The 19493-nt window shown below is 36.5% G+C and overlaps 3 protein-coding genes across 5 annotated transcripts; 1 reads left to right on the plus strand and 2 right to left on the minus strand.

Annotated features, from left to right (window-relative positions):
- The first annotated feature begins 224 nt into the window (after positions 1-224).
- On the plus strand, positions 225-6644 carry LOC122307354 (chaperone protein ClpB3, chloroplastic-like). The gene is made up of 10 exons (XM_043120202.1): positions 225-706; positions 1160-1378; positions 1588-1825; positions 2393-2588; positions 2740-2794; positions 2957-3107; positions 3409-3717; positions 4213-4478; positions 4621-5547; positions 6074-6644. The coding sequence occupies exons 1-10, from the start codon at positions 467-469 to the stop codon at positions 6398-6400; spliced, it is 2928 nt and encodes a 975-aa protein (XP_042976136.1). The 5' UTR covers positions 225-466; the 3' UTR covers positions 6401-6644.
- An 802-nt stretch (positions 6645-7446) lies between these two features.
- On the minus strand, positions 7447-11416 carry LOC122308053 (EID1-like F-box protein 2). Its single transcript, XM_043121212.1, has 4 exons — positions 11255-11416; positions 11085-11138; positions 9362-10137; positions 7447-7735 (listed from the first exon to the last, which is right to left on the minus strand). Exon 3 carries the CDS (start codon positions 10125-10127, stop codon positions 9381-9383), a length of 747 nt encoding a protein of 248 aa, XP_042977146.1. The 5' UTR covers positions 10128-10137; positions 11085-11138; positions 11255-11416; the 3' UTR covers positions 7447-7735; positions 9362-9380.
- Positions 11417-12675: 1259 nt separating this feature from the next.
- On the minus strand, positions 12676-16968 carry LOC122307377. 3 transcript variants are annotated; one of them, XM_043120246.1, is made up of 5 exons: positions 16596-16968; positions 16450-16517; positions 15009-15078; positions 13555-14881; positions 12676-13458 (listed from the first exon to the last, which is right to left on the minus strand). In XM_043120246.1, exons 4-5 carry the CDS (start codon positions 14845-14847, stop codon positions 12991-12993), a joined length of 1761 nt encoding a protein of 586 aa, XP_042976180.1. In that variant the 5' UTR covers positions 14848-14881; positions 15009-15078; positions 16450-16517; positions 16596-16968; the 3' UTR covers positions 12676-12990. The 3 variants fall into 3 exon arrangements, with proteins under 3 accessions (XP_042976180.1, XP_042976178.1, XP_042976179.1); XM_043120244.1 differs by having other exon boundaries at positions 12676-14881; positions 16596-16965; XM_043120245.1 differs by lacking the exon at positions 16450-16517 and having other exon boundaries at positions 12676-14881; positions 16596-16965.
- Positions 16969-19493: the final 2525 nt, after the last annotated feature.

Here is a 19493-nt window from a genome sequence, read left to right on the forward strand (position 1 = left end):
TTATTATTATTTTAAAATTTAAAAAAATTAAATTGTTGATTATATTTTATATTAAAAGTTGTAAAAATAGTAATAATTAGATAAAATAAATTGAAATGGATTGAGATGAGTAAAGAGGAGTTTAAGAGGATTTTGTTTTTGTTTTTATTTTTTATTTTTAATAAATGGGTCCCATTTATCCTTTAGCTGTCATATCTTAGTTCTCCCCACGTGTCCCAGACTTACGCTCACTGTGCACATCCCTAACAATTTCGTGAGGTTTCATGAACACTCTCCAGTGTCTCCCTCTCTGTTGATGTCTATGAAAAGCTCACACTTTTTTAACCCAAGAGAACGCTCCGTCTTAAGCCTCGGTGATATTCTCCGCCTTAACTCCCCACCTTCTCTCTTAATTCGCTTTCAACCCCCTCGCCACTGATATTTTCTATCATTCCATTCCCCAAATTCTCTCCGCCGCGCTCCGGCCATGGCCTCCGCAGCCTTCTCCGGGGTCAGCCTCGCTCTTTCGCAGTCGGTTCGGACCAAATGCTGCAATACAAATGCCCTCTTCGCTCAGCCTCCGCGGCTTTCTCCCGCGAAACCCAAATCTGTCAGGGCCTTGAAGTCGCTGCAACTGTACAGAAACGGTGCCTTTCCAAACGGGTTTCAGAGATTTTGTCGGACTTCTCGGCCGCTTGTTGTTCGCTGTGAAGCTTCAAATGGAAAGGTAGCTCTTTCTTATTTTCCTTTAACTTACAAAAAAAATTATTTTTTAAAGGTAGTAGCTCTTTCTTGTTTGTGGCAATAGCATCAAGATAATAATTGTTTTACTTTATTGATTGAGTCACTTTCTTTCCGTTGATTTATCATATTATCGGTGCGAATGAGAAAACATTAATGTTAGTTATATAATTGGATGATTTGGGTCTCATCCTTTTAATAGTTTTGTGTTTAATAAGAACTACTTTTGGCCTGCGTACTTTTGAGTTTGGAATGCATCCTTTCTAGTATTTACTATTGAGTTTGGAATGAAACTTTTGCCTATTTGGAATGTTTCTCATTTGATTGCGACGCACACCACCCCACCCGCGCGCCCAAAAATAAAAAATAAAAAAATCTCTTGTTCTTTTAAGGTATTTGTGGACGTTTTGATGAATGTTTGTCTTTAATATAATGATAGATAGCCCAACAAGATTTTACGGACATGGCATGGCAAGCAATTGTCTCATCACCAGAAGTGGCAAAAGAGAACAAGCATCAGATAGTGGAGACAGAGCATTTGATGAAGTCCTTGTTGGAGCAGAAGAATGGGCTTGCTCGCCGGATTTTCTCTAAGGCTGGAGTTGACAATACCCGCCTTCTCGAGGCCACTGATAAGTTCATCCAACGTCAACCAAAGGTAATATCTGAAATATCGTAGTTTTGCCTTCCTTAACACGCATATTGGCACTACTGTAATAGCGATTCTTGATATTTTGTCTTACATACTTTTTATTAGAAGGATTGGAGGAGTAATTGAGACTTTCTGTCACTTAATCAGTAAGTGTATTCGTCATATTTATGCTGAGAAGCAAGCAAATTGACCTCTATGCTGTCCAATTACTATAGGTTCTTGGAGAACCAGCTGGTTCAATGTTAGGACGTGATTTGGAAGCCTTGGTTCAACGAGCCAGGGAATACAAGAAAGAGTATGGGGATTCATTTGTGTCCGTGGAGCATCTGGTTCTTGGTTTTCTACAAGATCAACGATTTGGGAAGCAGTTATATAGAGATTTTCAAATAACACTGCAAACTTTGAAGTCTGCAATAGAAGCTATAAGGGGGCGCCAATCAGTTATCGACCAAGGTTATATGATTGCACTATATTCCGTCCCTTTTTTCCCTTTTTTGAAATTAACTTATTACAATCTATGTGAGCGTACACAGCCTCACATCTTTTCATGAGTTGTTGAAAGCACAGATAGATGAATAATAAAAAAAGCTTTTTTGCAAACCAAGCTTAGCTGCATCGATTCTTGTGCATGATGCAATATACCTAACGTCTATAATATCTCCAGATTCTTTCATGTTCATGTAAATATCATTATGTTAGTCCAACATTTTGGTGGTTTTTTTGTGAAAATTCAGCTACCGTTCAAGTGTTTGCTTGAAAAGAAAAAACATGTTTTCATGCATTTATGCCTGTTGTCATCTTATCTTCTGTTTCCAGGAATTTCTTTAATTTTTTCTTGGGGCAAGAATGGTCATTATTTTGTGATTTATGCCTGTAGGTATCATAGCTTTTAGGTATTGAAGCTTCAGGGTTTTTTGGCACTTTAACAGCCTTTTTATTTTGCTTGTCCGACCTAGTTAGGGATAGGAGAAAAGGTAGTATTTTGGCGCTGAAGTGAAAGAGGCATTGTATTTGTTACAGATCCAGAGGGGAAGTATGAAGCGCTGGAAAAATATGGGAAAGATTTGACAGCCATGGCAAAAGAAGGAAAGCTTGACCCAGTAATAGGAAGAGACGATGAAATACGCAGGTGCATCCAGATTCTTTCCAGGAGAACAAAGAACAATCCCGTTCTAATTGGTGAGCCTGGTGTAGGGAAAACTGCAATTTCTGAAGGGTAAGCACTTGGTCAGAGCTAGAGTTTGTCTTTATTCAGGAGTTCCTAGATGGAGTTATTTTCATCTTGTTTGAAGGCTTGCTGTTGGGCACTAATCTTGGTGCTTCCTTTCTATTTTTGCATGTTAATCTAACTGTAACTTCTTCAACAGGCTTGCTCAAAGAATTGTGCAAGGAGACGTACCTCAAGCTCTGATGAATCGTAAGGTACATGCTATATCTTGAAGTTCAGCACCAACCCCCTCCCCCTTTCTCTCTCTCCAAACAACAAAAAGGGGGGATGGTTGGCACAAATATGCCAATCTATGCATCTATGCCCGCTAGTGGTAGATTTTGGATATTGATCATACTTACCCCATATTTTTACAGCTAATATCCCTTGACATGGGTGCACTAATTGCTGGGGCAAAGTATCGGGGAGAATTTGAGGATAGGCTGAAGGCTGTGCTCAAGGAAGTTACAGACTCAGATGGCCAAATTATCCTCTTCATTGATGAGATCCATACAGTTGTTGGGGCGGGTAATATTCTTGTCAGATTTTCTTTAGTTGCCTGATTTTCAAACACCAAGAACACTAGCTAAAGTGGCTTTCACAATCGTTGTTAATGTATTTTGGTTTGTCTTTTTCTTTCTACTGGTCACCAACATATTTCACTTATGAGAATTAACACCTTAAGTTCATTTAAATAGAAGTTATTTCTACATGTATGCATTGTTCACATTGGTTTTGATGGCAGGTAGTGAAGTTCCATATGTAAAGATGAAATACCTGTAAGAATGACAATGCCAATGGTGACTCTAAGCTCTGCTTTCTTTTTCAGGTGCTACGAATGGTGCAATGGATGCAGGCAATCTTTTGAAGCCTATGCTTGGCCGGGGAGAGTTGCGGTGTATCGGTGCCACAACTTTGGATGAGTATCGCAAGTATATTGAGAAAGATCCAGCATTGGAGCGTCGTTTTCAGCAAGTTTATGTTGATCAACCTTCGGTTGAAGATACCATTTCTATACTGCGAGGACTGCGTGAAAGGTATGAGTTGCATCATGGAGTCCGCATTTCTGACAGTGCACTTGTGGCAGCTGCAATTCTTTCAGACCGTTACATCAGCGGCCGATTTTTACCTGACAAAGGTAATCTCACATCACACAGCAGATATGACCTTTGAACGGTTCTTTTTCGTAGTAAAAAATTAATATGGTCATTTTCTTGTTATGATGCATTTACCAATCAGAACACTTTATTAGTTACTGAAGACACAAATTATGCTTATATTGTTCAAGGTGCGTAAAGATGAGATTAGGTTAAAGAAGCATGCCACAATTGCCTTTAATAATAATAGAGTACGCTGTCTTATTTGAAAGATCCTGCACATGTTTTTTTTTGGGGGGGGGGGGGGGGGGGGGGAGGGAATATGCATACTCACAGGTCCAGTGAGCGAGCTGCAATGACAAGAAGAAACAGTTGTGCACGTTTTTCGGCCGTGTCAGATGATTTGAACTTCAATTCTAAACTCTTTTTGGAAGAAGCTTTTTTATTCAATTTACTTTCTTGAACTATGTGCTGGGTTGGGTTGGAAGGTTCTGAAAGAATTGTATGTTGAGAGTTAATATACTTCCAAATTGCAGCTATTGACCTAGTTGATGAAGCAGCTGCCAAACTGAAAATGGAAATCACATCAAAACCAACTGCTCTTGATGAGATCAACCGTTCAGTGTTGAAGCTGGAAATGGAGAGGCTCTCTCTTATGAATGATACTGATAAAGCTTCTAAAGATAGGCTGAACCGGCTTGAGGCTGAGTTGTCTCTCCTCAAGGAGAAACAAGCCCAGCTCACTGAACAGTGGGAGCATGAGAAGTCTGTCATGACTCGCATTCAGTCAGTCAAAGAAGAGGTATTTGTTGATGTACCTCTTCAAAAAGTCTCTGATTATATATTAGGTTCCCTATGAGAATCTGTATTGAGTTAAATGTGGAAAACAAAATATTGACAAATGAGAATTCTGGTTTTACTGATTTTTCTATTCATGTATACAGATTGACAGAGTAAATCTTGAGATCCAGCAGGCTGAACGGGAGTATGATCTTAATCGTGCTGCTGAACTGAAGTATGGCAGCCTCAATTCTTTGCAACGACAACTTGAAAGTGCAGAAAAAGAATTGGTTGAATACATAAATACAGGGAAGTCCATGCTTAGGGAGGAGGTTACAGAAAATGACATTGCTGAAATTGTTAGTAAATGGACGGGTATCCCTGTTTCCAAGCTTCAGCAATCAGACAGGGAGAAGCTCTTACATTTGGAGGAAGAGCTCCATAAACGTGTTGTGGGTCAAGATCCTGCAGTGAAAGCTGTAGCGGAGGCTATTCAGCGATCTCGAGCTGGTCTCTCAGATCCCCACCGTCCAATTGCTAGTTTTATGTTCATGGGTCCCACTGGCGTTGGGAAGACGGAACTAGCCAAGGCACTTGCCTCTTATTTATTCAACACAGAAGAAGCTCTTGTTCGAATCGATATGAGTGAATATATGGAAAAGCATGCTGTTTCCAGATTGATTGGGGCCCCACCTGGTTATGTGGGATATGAGGAAGGTGGACAGCTGACAGAGACAGTTCGCAGGAGGCCGTATGCAGTCATTTTGTTTGATGAGATAGAAAAGGCACATTCTGACGTGTTTAATGTATTCCTTCAGATTTTAGATGATGGGAGAGTAACTGATTCCCAGGGTCGCACTGTGAGTTTTACCAACGCAATCATAATTATGACATCAAATGTGGGTTCCCAGTACATACTCAACATGGACGATGACACCTTGCCAAAGGAATTAGCATATGAAACTATTAAGCAGCGGGTACTTGATGCTGCAAGATCAATCTTTCGGCCCGAGTTCATGAACAGGGTTGATGAATATATAGTATTCCAGCCTCTCGATCGGGATCAGATAAACAGAATTGTCAGGTTACAGGTAACTTCTCCACAACGATGCTTCATTGACTTGATGAATTCTTTGAAGTAGAATGTATTATTTGCGATTGAATTTTTATTTTCAGGAACTTCAATCTTGTGATCAAAGCAATAGAACTCTACCTCAGGCAACATCCTATCTTATGGGTGGTGCCATTTTGGAGGCATCATTAGGCCCAAAGGCCATCAATGGAGTATAAGAATATACCTTCTTCTCCCCGGTTGTGTGTTGACGATCTAAGGGTTGTTTGGGCCACCCTGAGATCTGACTGACCCTTATAAGATGTTGGGTTTGATAATGGCAACCCATCCAGTAGCTGACGGTTTAGGTTGAGGCTAATAAGCAGATCCATATAGTGAATGGGGGTGCACGCATGTATATGCCGTGCCTAAATTTGGTCATGCAACGTTACTTATTGGACTTGCACAACCATATATGTAGGCATGCCAAACCTAGGTGTTGATACACTTCACTGGTAATTTTGGGCAACTTTGAAATCTCACCTCATGTATGTATGCTTTCACAGTTGGAGCGAGTGCAAGTGAGGCTTGCAGACAGGAAGATAACAATCCAGGTGACTGATGCAGCTGTTCAGCTTCTTGGAAGTCTTGGGTATGACCCAAACTATGGTGCCAGGCCAGTCAAACGAGTGATTCAGCAGAATGTTGAAAATGAACTCGCAAAGGGAATCTTGAGGGGAGAGTTTAAAGATGAAGACACGGTGTCAATAGATACAGAAGTTACTGCATTTTCCAATGGCCAGCTTCCCCAACAAAAACTAGTCTTCAAGAAGCTTGAAACTGGTTCAGAAAGTCCAGATGCAGACAAAGAAGCTAGTCTTCAGGAAGCCTGAAACTTGTCCAGAAAGATTTCATCGACTCTCTTGTACTTAGTTTCACCGTACATTATGTTCTACATAAATTCCCCTGCTGTATATACTTGTTTTATTTAAGAAAATAGAAGCTTTATACGAGTTATTCGATAGGCAGTAGTACAAGAGCAACAATACACATATAGGCCGTCAAGTTTTATAACGGACTCATTATTCTCTCAAGAGTTTTGCTATATACAAAGTTGCGTATTAATTTGCATATCAATATTGATTCTTTCATATTTAAAATTTAAATTAGTATTGATTTTAATCAAATTTATTTTTTGATCAATTACAATAAATTAGTAAACATATTATTGCACAAGTGTGCTTGCAACTAGATTTTTTCTTCTCCCAAATCGGATTTCTTAAGAATATGCAGACATGCCTCTTGGTTTGTGCCAACCAAAATCATTTGCTATAATAGCAAGTTACTTGAGAATGCAATGCTGCAGTTGCTTCGAATTTGCCTTATTTCTTGTTTGTACAAGCAAAACGATACATCGATGATGTCGAAAATACAAGATGATATACCAGTGCAGTAAAAGCGGAAAAGAGATTGAGTGCGGTGGCACTCAAGTGTCATGTAGGCGTCATCAAATAACAGCCTTAGCGAGTTAGCATTCCGAGTCTCCTGTTCTTCGATGAACTTTGACTTCATTGCCACTCACACACACAAACGCACAGAGAGAGAGAGAGAGAGAGAGAGAGAGAGAGCAGTATGGGAGATGCGGTTCAGAACAAATTACGTACTGAGATGAATGGATTATCATCCATAAAGTGACAAAAGTTTGCAAAGAGTTTGCAGCAATATGCCAAGGGTTTCGGGTCTGATTTTACTTTCCACAGGAAGAACGGTAGTCTGAATCTTCATCCTGCGGAGATGACGATGACATGCCAAAGCTTCTTCTTTTTTTCATCCTTTTTAATTTTGGAGACTTGGACGATGCAGTTTAAGTGTTTTTTTTTATGTTCGATTATATGAAAAAATACTTAAAATACACGAGCGAGCAAGGGAGCGTGGAGTATTACATAAACCAATCTGCCATCCAAATACATATATGCATCATACATAAATGTACAGTGTATATGGTTCACATTAACATATTATGAAAAGATTGATTAAAAAAGAAATGGTTAGCAGCTGCTTTTTGCCTTTTGCCAGGAAATGTTCGGCCAGGGCAAGACCCCGATAAGCAGCAGACTCTCAAGATTGCATGAAATTGTGGCGGTTGATTCCCGATTCCAGCTGTTAAGTTCAATGCCAGCTTATCACATGTTTGACCTACCCAGATTTATGTCCCAATGGTTGCAAACCTGTCCAAGGACGTGCCTTGTTAGATGGATTCACACTAGGGAAGGAAGCTCATAAACTACCTTTTTTTTTTTTTTTTTGATAATTCAAATATGTTACCTCTTGATAGCATATAAATTAAGGATACGGGTAAAGTAATATTATGTCTTAAGTCTTAATCACAACTAACTGGGGTTGGCCACATTGTTCCTTTTAGGTCCTACCAATTTAAGTAAATTAAAAAGGGATTTTCCTGACAAACTTTGACATGCTGATCATTTGCTTCCAATATGAAGTTAGTTCTGCCAGAGTAACATAGACATAGATGCATTAGCCAAAATTGACAACATAGGAGGGAGGGGTGAGACATACAGAATCAATAGATTGGGCTAACTTCAGTATCATTTTGAGTATTCAAAGATGCTTTTGCCCAGCACCCACATTTCAAGTTAATGTCTTAATGAGCTTTTGTTCTTTCACATGACCTTCTTATATAGTTATGAATCTAAGATCCACACATAAGCTTATCTAAGTACCCCAAAATCCATACCACTGCCTAACCTCCACAAAGAACACCCATCCGCGGGAGATTTTACCATGCAACAGGTCCCACATAGTAGACTTTCCTCCAGTTGTTTATGAACTCATCCAATTTACCAAGCCCAATTCTATCTTCTTATCTTTTTATGTTTAAAATCTCTCTCTCTCTCTCTCTCTCTCTCTCTCTCTCTCTCTCTCTCTCTCTCTCTCTCTCTATTAATCAGTAAACCAAGAATTTTATTAATGATATAAATAGGGATAGCCCAAGTACATGGGACTAGAAATCCTATCTTCTTATTTTTTTACAAGTAAAAAATCTTTGTTGTTGTAAGCGCAAAGGTGCAACCCAAGTACACAGGTAGCATACAAGAGTTACACCTATTTACTTCGTTCTTTTTATGTTTAGGATAGGAGGCTACCCTCACCACCCTTCCCTGCACCCCGCCCCTGCATCCTGGGGGCGGGGTACCCTGCCCTTACCCCGGGGCCGATTCCCAATCTGCCCTGCCTCATGTCCACTTCAAATATGGACTACATTCCACTAAGTTTAAAAATTATTTCTAGGTACAAAAGTAATAAAAATATATATATATTTAAATCCAAATTGTAAATTTAAATTTTGCAAATATGACTATAATTTAAAAATTATATAGTTTTTAAATTTGCTAGTGCATACTTTGTGAACAAGTCTAACAAATTTTAATATATATATATTTATATATACACAATTTGTAAAATATAAATATATATTTATATTTATATATAAACATATATTTATGTTTTTGTATATATATAAATATTTATGTTTTTATGTATATAATATATATAAGCAGGGGCGGGGTGGGGTTGCCCGTCCTGCCATGCGGGGCGCAGGGCGGATGGGGGCGGGGTGTGGGGCCCCACTGCCCACCCCTAGTTTAGGATTCTTAACTTTCGTTTTGGAAAGTCTGGTACAGTTTTAAAAATGACTATATTTTGTTGTTAGAATGTTTAAACATCGATATTACAGCAGTAAAATAAGCTTAGTAATGGGGATGTGCTGATGAAAAGTATTAGCTACCCAAAGTTTTACATAACAAAAATTTGAAATATTTAGTGGAAATGAATACCTGAGCTTCATTCCAATTATCACTCCAACTCAGATGCCTCTTCTGAATCAGACAAAGGTAAAAGGGTGCAGATTCCGAGCACATGTCCATTGAGACACACATAATACTCAATGCAATCCTCATAAGCACCCAACCAGCAGCTGGCACTTGGTGGTATCATCTTAGCTTGCAGCATGCTCCATAACTTAGCCTTACAATATGGGCAAACCTCTGTTGGATGAAGCTGGGCCCCTCTTTTAATTAGCATCTTCCGCACCTTTGACATTGAGAATGACTTGAAAACTCCACGGAAGAATCCCACGTCCCCATCTTCCCCTTGGTCAAGATGTTCACAAGGGTCACACACGAACAAAACATCTGATCTGCATTGTGGCAAAAGAAAACTCTTCCCAGATGTCCTAGAGAACCGAGTCCTATGTACAAAGTGGCCTGGAATTTGGATGTTATTGAACAGGCCACCCTTTGTACATCCAGAGCAGTAGATGAGTAGCTTCCCAAGTGCTCTCCAGTTCCCATCTACATTGTGACTCCCACTTGATTGCAGATCAATCATCATCTTTGGTGCTCTAGTTCGGCAAAACTCCTTCCATAGTACTCTCTTTGCAAGGTCATCAAACCACTTGCATACACAGGATAGAGTAGCAATTAACTTAGGGTTCCAGTTCAACTGTTGAAATACTAGAAATATTACATCTTCGCTTAGATGCCCTTTTGTGCATTGACAGCTTGTTGAGTGTATGCAACGATACTGCTTTGTTATAATCATTGGCAGCCACCTAGAACAATATCATAAGTCATTGTCAAATATTGTAAGATAAGAAAATCTCTTGGTTACAGTTCACACGATGACATCTAATGACCAGGTTTTTCAACCAGTTAACTCAAGCACACTGCATATGCACAGGGAGACATAAAATTGACGTATAGAGATAGCCTGATCTACTTTTCAAGTAAAAAATAAAAGAAAGTGAAATATAGCCTCATGTCCTAGTTAACTTTTTTCCATACAGCCTCGGTTCCATTCCCTTGGAACTTCTCCAATCACCGATGAAAGAATCACCACATTAATAAATTTAGATTAAAAACAGAGTCTAAAGTCCAAAAACAAAGCTATATGAGCGCTCAAAAGGATTTTGAGCGATATACCGCAATGGCATTCACTTGACACGCTCGAAAATTACTTATTTCAATTACTGTAAGCAGTGATGCAATCCAATAAAATTTAATAATCCAACATCTCAGTCAAGAGCCCAAAGCTGGCTTCCCAGAAGATGCGAGAGAATGATACAGGAAGCTTTGCATTTTGACCTGAATTCAGTTTTAATGTGGTAAAACATAAAGCCACTCGTAAATTGATAAACAAAAACCGAACAAATTCAAGCCAACAGCACTTCTTAATTTCCAACAATCAAATCACACTTTCAGTCACGCAAAAGTAACCTCCTTTACAGCATCTTTTCTCAATGCATGTCAGTCGCTTCTAAAACTCTAGATCCACCAGCCCTCCACAACAAAATTCAAAGTATTTTTCACAAATCAGCCACAGCCTTCTGTAAAAAATTAAAATCTAAATAAAACCCACAACAGTTCTGAACCTCGCTCTACAAAACCAGCGAGGAAAATGAAGACCTTAACAAAACTCTTGCCCCCATCAAAACACAGGCAAAGGACCCGGGAGTGAATTAGATCGTAATCAACCAAAAATCAAGGACCAGATTCTCACCTCAGCTTACTAGTCCCCCAGTCCGCACATTCCAAAACCCTAGAAAACCCAACTCTGGGAAAATGAAAATCAACACAGAGTTAGGGTTTGGAAAGTGATAAAAAGCAAAAGAAAGACCAGAACAGAGGAAAAAATCGGAGAAGAATGTCTTTAGAAAAGAGATTACATACAAGGAAGAACAACCAGAAATTCCGTCTTTAGGATGGGGCAATTTCTGCAAGAAAAAATGTACAGTCGCAGAGAGGCACCGGAAGCAAACGCAAGAATGTGATGGACTGTGAGGTAAGAAAGAACCAAGAGGAATTCCTCCACCATTCCATATCGAAGAAGAAAATGTAAAATACTTCCGAAGAGTTCAAAACAACATGTCCCTTTTTCTCATAGATCAACGTCAAACAAGATTACGCCACGTTTCTACACATATCATGGACTGCCTTGGTGGCAACGTGTAGCGGGACCACGCTGTCCAGTCTGTCGTTCAGGTATTGGAGGGTCATTTTCGGAGAATACAACAAATGTCACCAAATATCGCCCATTATTTTAACTGTTGGGAGTTTCAAATTGCATTTGTCGGCGCCCGGAGAGAGATAAGAGAGAGGATGCATCATTCATGCAACTTGCAAGTGTTCAATGCACTGGAGAGAAATCTTGTTCCACGTTGGAGAGAGATTTTTGCCTATTCAAAGTAGTAGGTGGCATCTCTTGATTGGCTATATATTATCATTTCGTCCACATATTTTAATTTCTTATATTTTTCATTTTCTATTATCATATCTTTTTAATTTTCCAATTAAGTAAAAATATTAAAGAGTTGTTATTTTTTTTGTCTATAAAACGTATAATTTCCGTCACTTAAATAGTATTTTATATTATTTCTATTATTTAAATAGTAAAATTTAATTTATAATATTTAAATTTTAAAATTTATCTTTAAAATTAATCGTAAGTAATGTGTAGTGTAAAAATTTTAAAATAACAATACTCAATTCAAAATTATTAAATATTGTCTTGCCAATGAAGTAAATTAATAATATAGTTTTGGTGTTACGATACATTTACAATTTTTTACAATCCATTCTATAAATCAATTAATACAATCATTCTACTTTATTAAAAATTAATTATACTTTTACGAAAGAATCATTTATTTTATGGAGAGTTATAAAAAAAAATTAAAATTAAAAGTTAATATTTTTCAAAAATAAAAATCATACATCAAAGGCATATCGACGGCCTTGAAAAAGCATTTCTAGATTATTGACCATAAATTATGGTCTTTACCGCCTGAAACCTACTGCGTTAGAGAACTCAGTCTGATATTATTCATAAAAATGGGGATGCAAAAGAGGATATTGCCATGTTTCTGGAATTGACATCGATTTGTGTACAATTTGAACAGAGAATTGCAAGCAACTCAGGTCCATGGAAATTGACCAACCATTGACAAAAGAAGCAATCTTCTACAAGTGAAGAAGAATCTAACAAAAAACAAATACGGTTAATTCTTGATAAAGAGATAAATGAAAAAAGATGGAAGTAGACACAGCTAACATGATTCAGTTGCACAGTTCTCCACCCCACGCCAAGTGTATAAAGACAAGAGTAAGCTGGTTTTATTCACAATGTACAAATCAACCACATTAGGCAAGAAATTCAAAAAGAAAAGAAAGCAAAAACGCAGCCTGACCTTTAGAAAATGTAGGTCATGTATGTCAAAAACAGTACAACACACGGCTCAGTACAATACAAGACTCTCCATTCAACTCTACACCCAGGCCTTGTAACGTCAACAGCAGCAATCTACTATTACGCAGCTGCAGCTCCATAATCTTGTTAACCGACATTTATTTTGATTAATTCTTTTAAAACCAAGAGATTGCCGCTGAAAAAGGGTTCTCTTTTCAACTCAAGTGACAGTATTTGCAGAAGGTTTTTTCTCTTGAAGTGAGATCACAGTTTCAAAAGCACCCACCAAGGCCTTAACCTTGCTCTTCCGGGTTTCAGCAAGTTTGCTTGCTGTTTCTTCAATGACGTTATTAAACAAACCTTGGGCATCTCTCTTCCCCTGCACATCTTGATGTCTCAAAACAACTTTTTGTGGGTCAGGTTCGGTGCCGTATGTGTCACTGTCAACTTCTGGCCTCTTAAAGCTTCTCCTTCGGACAACGGCCTTGACATTTTGGTTGTCCCCTAACACTTTTCCCCGCTTGAATTTGAGCCTTCTTGGGCTGTTAGTCAAAGACTGACTATCGACCACCTTCCCTCTCCTGAACTTTAACTTCAATGCTTGGCCCTTTTTATCTTCAGAACAAACCATCCCAGCCTTTCTGGGCCTCCCATTGTATCTCTCTTCAACGGTCTCTGCTTCTTCTATGTGCTCAGTTTCACTGCTTTCTGAGGGTAACTCGTCTTCTGCTTCACTCATTGTATACTCAGATTCCTCTTCACAATCTTCTTCTGCTTCTTCTATGTGCTCAGTTTCATTGCTTTCTGAGGGTAACTCGTCTTCTGCTTCACTCATTGTATACTCAGATTCCTCTTCACAATCTTCTTCGTGGGATGAAGAAGACTGAGCATTTGGGAGGGATAAAAACTTTGGTGGCGATGATGCAGCAGGCAACAATTCAATTGCATGACTTTCATTTTGATCAGATTCCAGAGGTTTATTCTCAGTTTCCATCTTGATGACATACAGGGTTTTCTCATGAACCTCATCGTGTTGCTTAGGTTCAGCTTTTCTGATATTGTTATTTGTATAAGGAGACACAATTTTCAAGTCCCTGTGGTTTCTTTCATTTACATTTGCAACTTTGTTGACAGAAGACTTTGAAGGCAATGAGGCTGGTGGAGGAGCCAGAACCTTCTTTGCAGCTACTCTAAAGGTCCCACTCATCTTGCCAGTCTTGACATCACCGTTTCTTAGGCCACTTAGGCCACTTTTACCTCCTGTGGAATTTGGAAAAGACCTTGGCATCGCTGTCAGAGATTGTGGCTTCAAAGAAGTGGCATGCTTCATGGACAAGTTTAAATCTTTAGCCTTTGCTGAACCTTTTCTTGAAAAAACTTTCACCTTTTCACTAGATGACACTTCCTGCTTCATAGTTTTGGGGTTATGAGATATATGGGTTTTTGAAGAGGGTGAAGATTTAAACTTAACCCCTGATTTCTTTTTCCTCTCAACCAGAAGTTTACTTTCTGCTTGATTTTGACTGTCAGGTGATTGTTTTGATACTTCACGCTTAATGGTCTGAGGGGTATCACATGAATAGGATTTGGACTCATGTGAAGGTGCTTTTGAATAAGATGAAGACTTAATCTCAACCCCCGATTTCTTTTTCCTCTCAACCAGAACATCCCTTTCTGCTGGATTTTGACTCTCAAGTGATTGTTTTGACGCTTCATGCTTAATGGTCCAAGGGGTATCAGATGTATAGGATTGAGATTCATGTGAAGGCTTGAGCTTGATCACTAATGTCTCCTTTCTCCTTGGCAGAGCAACAGTCACCACTGGATTTCTGCTGTCAAATGATTTTTTTACAACTCTTTTCAGCATGGAACGCCTTTCCTTTTCTTCAAATGCATGTTTTCTTCCATACTTACAAAAATCATGGCAGGAACCAGTCGACGCCCGGAGATAATGAGGAAGAATGCTTTCTCCAGTGTTTGAAGAACTTGCTTTTCCTGTAGAATTTCTTCTCAAATTGTTGCCATTAGGCATAGTTCTTTCTGGGGTCACTGGTGAATTGACACTCCCCTCAGCCATCAGAGCAATACAGAACAAAAAACTCACAAGAGCCCTGCAAACCAACCAAAAGTGTTTGCTAAAATGACGCAAAGAAATAATCTGAGTCCATATCGCTAAACTAAATGAACTAATTTCAGAAGAAGAGAATAAATGTTGCAGTACAATAGAAATAATCGTACCAATCTCTAGTTCAAAAGTTTCAAATTACACACAACTTCAAGCTGGAAAGGTTTTCAAGAGATCTTCAACCTGAAAACAAGGTGACAAAGTGAAAAATGGCATACAGCCTTTGGGATAAAATGAAACTGAAGCCTAAAATGAATGGAAAATCTAAATGTACTTGAGATTACAAAAAACTTACTTCTCCACATGTCAGTTATTGATATGTTGAAAATCATGAAATTTGAAATTCAAAATTTGAAATTAAAAAAAAATAACAAAATGAGTCTTGTAAGTAAAAGTATAAATAAAACTGTAAGTACATGTACCATTACTCAAAATGAATTGGTCAGATAAATTAAAAGAAAAAATGTCCCAATTTTTGAGGTAGATTAGGAACCAATTGAAATAATGATAAAATTATTATGAACTTCAAAAATAGAAGGCAAAAAAGCAACGATTTTTAACACTTTTATATGTTATGGCTTAATAAAATTTCCAGAATACCAATATTACCTGATTTGTTGTATCTTGCTTCTGATTTAAAGATCATATTAGGGACCATCAATGGTAAAATGAATGTATCAAAGGGATTTTACGAGGTTCTCTCTTTTATTCAATTTTTGGAGCAAAATGAATATTCATTCACTTGTATAATGATCAAGTATTTGAATGCACTTAGAAGAAATATGAGCATGTGGAAGGTAATAATAAATAGAACAGACACACACACACAGACAGACAGACAGATAGTATTCCCTAACAACTTGAAGCAAAAATAAGAAAACCTCAACTGTCCATAAGTCCCCTATAACAGCCAAAATTGTGCAGCCATTAATAACAATACAACCCTCTCCTCACACTGATAGATTAATCGTAATTGTGCCTAGCGACACAAATAATTCCAAAAACTACATTCATTTAATGTAACAGATCATGATACTCCAAATAATCCAATCCAAATGTAAGAGAAAAGGACATCAGGAAGGATACGAAAGTAAAAACAAAGCAAAACAACTTGGTAAAATTATGTTTGGGGGAACAATACTAATGCTACAGGGTTGCGCGCAAGGAGGAAACAATCAGTGTCAGCCGGAGAAAAAGAGAAAACTCCGAAACCTCTAAATTAACAACATTTATCAATGAGAATTGTCATAAACGCACCATACAACAACCAGACAACACAAACCCATTACCAAAATTCATGAATCTTTGAACCCATTAACAGAAATCAGAAACTAAGCACAAGACACATCAGAATATCAATCATTAAAGGGGGAAAAAAAAAACCGTCTCATAGCAAGCGTCTTACAAGCAAATACTACAAAACAACCATCTTACAAGCAAAATCCAATGTCCCAAAACCCAGAGGCAAATACAGGTTATCAAGAGTCAACCATAACACCAAAGCAACAAAGCAGAAACCAGGCTTAACCAAACTTTATTGACACACAAACTCACCGCCAAAACCTGAATATTCAGCAGACGCCTGTGTAAAGAAGGAAAAGAACCAGAACCGCAAAACCAATCTGAAATTTAAGAGAGAAAATCTACTTTATAGGATGGGAGGCTCAGCAATGATCCTGAAAAAGCGTAGAGATGCATACCTCTTTACTGGGCTTCCTCAGCAAAAGTCTGGTTAACCAGAAACCGAAGATAAAGCAAAACCAAAATATATGAATGAAACGAATGCGGCGTGCTCCAGTATACGAGCTTCTCTTTTGCTTTTCTTTCTTTTTTGGGAAAAATTGTTTATACAATAAAAGAAATATAAATATCTAAAGGTGGGATTTTGCTTCAGAGATCGTGCAAGCGACTGTTTCGTTCCATTTCCTATTTGTTTTGGTTAGGTGGACTTTCCTCTGCTCTGCGTGTTTGTTGCAGAATCCAATAGGGAGAAGGAAACTGTGGAAAATATAATAGAATGCGGGGTCCCGCAGGAAACCAAAGACCGGGCGAAGAATCTAAAAACATGGCATATCTTTGTAGAGAAAATCTTCTCATACATTTTTTACGGGAAAACACTAGATACACATCTACCGAATTTTTTTTTTCTTAGTGATTAAGTAAACATTTTCAAATAAATATATAATTTTTTTAATTTTAAAGAATATCTAAATAATTTAAAAAAATGGTGAAAGGAAAAAAAAAACTAAAAAAAAAAATTTTGAAGTGATCGGTAAAAATTATTTGTAAAAATTATCTGTGGATGTAGCAAAGTCCTTTTTTACAATGTTTTATAGAATTATTTACTTCAAAATTTCTTTAAAAAATCACTTAAAATATGACGGATCATCCTATTCAATATTATTTTATGTTTTAATTTCCTCTATTCTTCTCCATTTTGTGTAAAGCAAATGATTTTTTTGCTTCCAAAACCTAGTTATCTAGAGGATGAGAAGTGGAAAGTTTTATAGACATTCCAAAACTAGCTACTCTAATGTGTGATTATATGTTATAAAAATTTTATATACAGTCATTTTTTTGTATTTCTTTACGCACTCTATTAATATAATTAGTTGCATTATTTTTTTAATATAAAATAACTATTTTAATCAATCATACCAGTAACGTGCGTAAAAAGTACATAAAAGTTATTGTATATAACAGAACTCTTGTATTACATTAAAAAAAACCATCATCTAGGAGTTGAATTACATTAAATAAATAAATAAAATCTCTATTGGTAATCTCATTCTTAGCTTAATTATGAAATGAGGAGTGGGATCAATTATTAGTACAATTGTACTTTAATCTATTGTTTTCCTTTGCATTAGATTTTATTCAATTGGGGCTCACCTCTCCTTTTACGTCTTGAATTTTTATATTAATGCAATGTTGATTGCAGAAGAAAAAGTATGCATTTCTATAATATTACATATTTTATCTTAATTTTTAAAATATTATAGCAATGATAACTTAAGATTTTGTAATACAGATGGTCCTCTTTTCAGTACTTCAAACTATTAAGCAAACGGGAAAGCAATGAGATAAAAATAAAAATAAAATAAAAACAAGTTCGTAGCATATTAAATCTAAAGCAAAAGATGTTGGATAAGGTTTCTAATTAATATTTATTTATATGTTTTCGTCTTTGGAAGCAAAAATATGTTAACTTTAAATAATAACTCATAAGTTATGACCACTATTGCAATTTGACCCTAATATTAAAAGGAAAAATTTAATTACAAGTATAACTGCATATTAATATGTGTATCGGTCTAATGTGATTAGTTAAAAAGTAAATTTTATTAAAAAATATTAATTTAAATTTTGAATATGAAGGAATTAGTATTAGTACGTAAATTAGTACGTGGTTTTATTTATATATAGTAAAATTATCAATTTTAAAATTTAAAATTTACAAAAAAAAAGTCTTATATATTATTTAAGTGAGTTTAAATAGTGTTTTACCTTGCTTGAAATGATAAAAATATATAATATTATAAATGTTGCTATTTAAGTGATTTAAATAACAGGGAAGAGTAGGATGTTTTTTGGGAGAGAATAGGTCGAGAGAGATTATTGTCCTCTCCGGCAACAGATTGTTGTCATCTCACGAGTCAGTTTTTGTGAACGAAAAATATTGAAACTTTAGATGATGCTTGATTGATACTGTGTTGAGATGAAAATTGAATAAAATATTATATTTTAATATTATTATTGTTTTAAAATTTAAAAATATTAAATTATTTATTATAATTTATATGGTAATTTGATAAAATTATAATAGTGAAATGAGATGAGACACTTTTTATAAATCGGATTTAATCTAATTGACTTGGTCAATGGAAATACTTTTGAGGCTAAGGAAAGAGAGAGAGAAAGATACCCTTCTTTCATTTATGAAATGGGGAAGAGCAAGGACTTCTGATTGAGGACAAAGTCTGTTCTAAACTAAATACTATAGCTTAACAGGTAGCCATAGAATTTATCAAAGAATTATGTGACCCACTTAATATTGACAAGCATTTTTATAGGCTAAAGATTAATGGTTAAACTAATTCAGACAATAATCTTGATAGGATTGCCCCCAAAATTTGTTATTATTTGATAATTATTATACGCGAAAGACAAAATGATCAGATCTATACGGCAATTAGTTGAGATGAGAAAAACTAAACATTCACATACACTTATAAAAAAGAAAGTAATCCATATCAGTTTGAAATCTTTTTCCTTCTTCCCCCTCTAATGCATAGGACCTCTTACTTTAGTAGCCAAGATTGTAAACTAGAAGGCAATAATAATTATTGAGATTTGATCACTAATTAGTGAGATCATCAAATCCAAACACAACATTATTTGGATTTTGATGAGTAAATTTCCTAAAATGATGACCCTTCAATTGGTTTCTTTTAAGTTATTTTTCTCTCTTAATAAAAATACATTACTTCATTTAAATTATGTCTAGTAGGTCTGGTTTGTTTTTATAAATCATTTCAATTCATCTCATTATTATAATTTTTTTAAATTTTAACTTAAAATAAAATAAATAATTCAAT

The sequence above is a fragment of the Carya illinoinensis genome, chromosome 4, assembly GCF_018687715.1.
Source record: "Carya illinoinensis cultivar Pawnee chromosome 4, C.illinoinensisPawnee_v1, whole genome shotgun sequence".
Classification (NCBI taxonomy): domain Eukaryota; kingdom Viridiplantae; phylum Streptophyta; class Magnoliopsida; order Fagales; family Juglandaceae; genus Carya; species Carya illinoinensis.

What these genes read in the sequence shown, in the direction of transcription:
- LOC122307377 (XM_043120245.1), bottom strand. Translation starts at nt 14,847, where the DNA reads ATGGCTGAGGGGAGTGTCAATTCACCAGTGACCCCAGAAAGAACTATG.
- LOC122308053 (XM_043121212.1), bottom strand. Translation starts at nt 10,127, where the DNA reads ATGATTATAACAAAGCAGTATCGTTGCATACACTCAACAAGCTGTCAA.
- LOC122307354 (XM_043120202.1), top strand. Translation starts at nt 467, where the DNA reads ATGGCCTCCGCAGCCTTCTCCGGGGTCAGCCTCGCTCTTTCGCAGTCG. An exon ending in TCATCCAACGTCAACCAAAG is followed by an intron (nt 1,379 to 1,587) that starts GTAATATCTGAA and finishes CAATTACTATAG; the next exon opens with GTTCTTGGAGAACCAGCTGG. An exon ending in ACAGAATTGTCAGGTTACAG is followed by an intron (nt 5,548 to 6,073) that starts GTAACTTCTCCA and finishes ATGCTTTCACAG; the next exon opens with TTGGAGCGAGTGCAAGTGAG.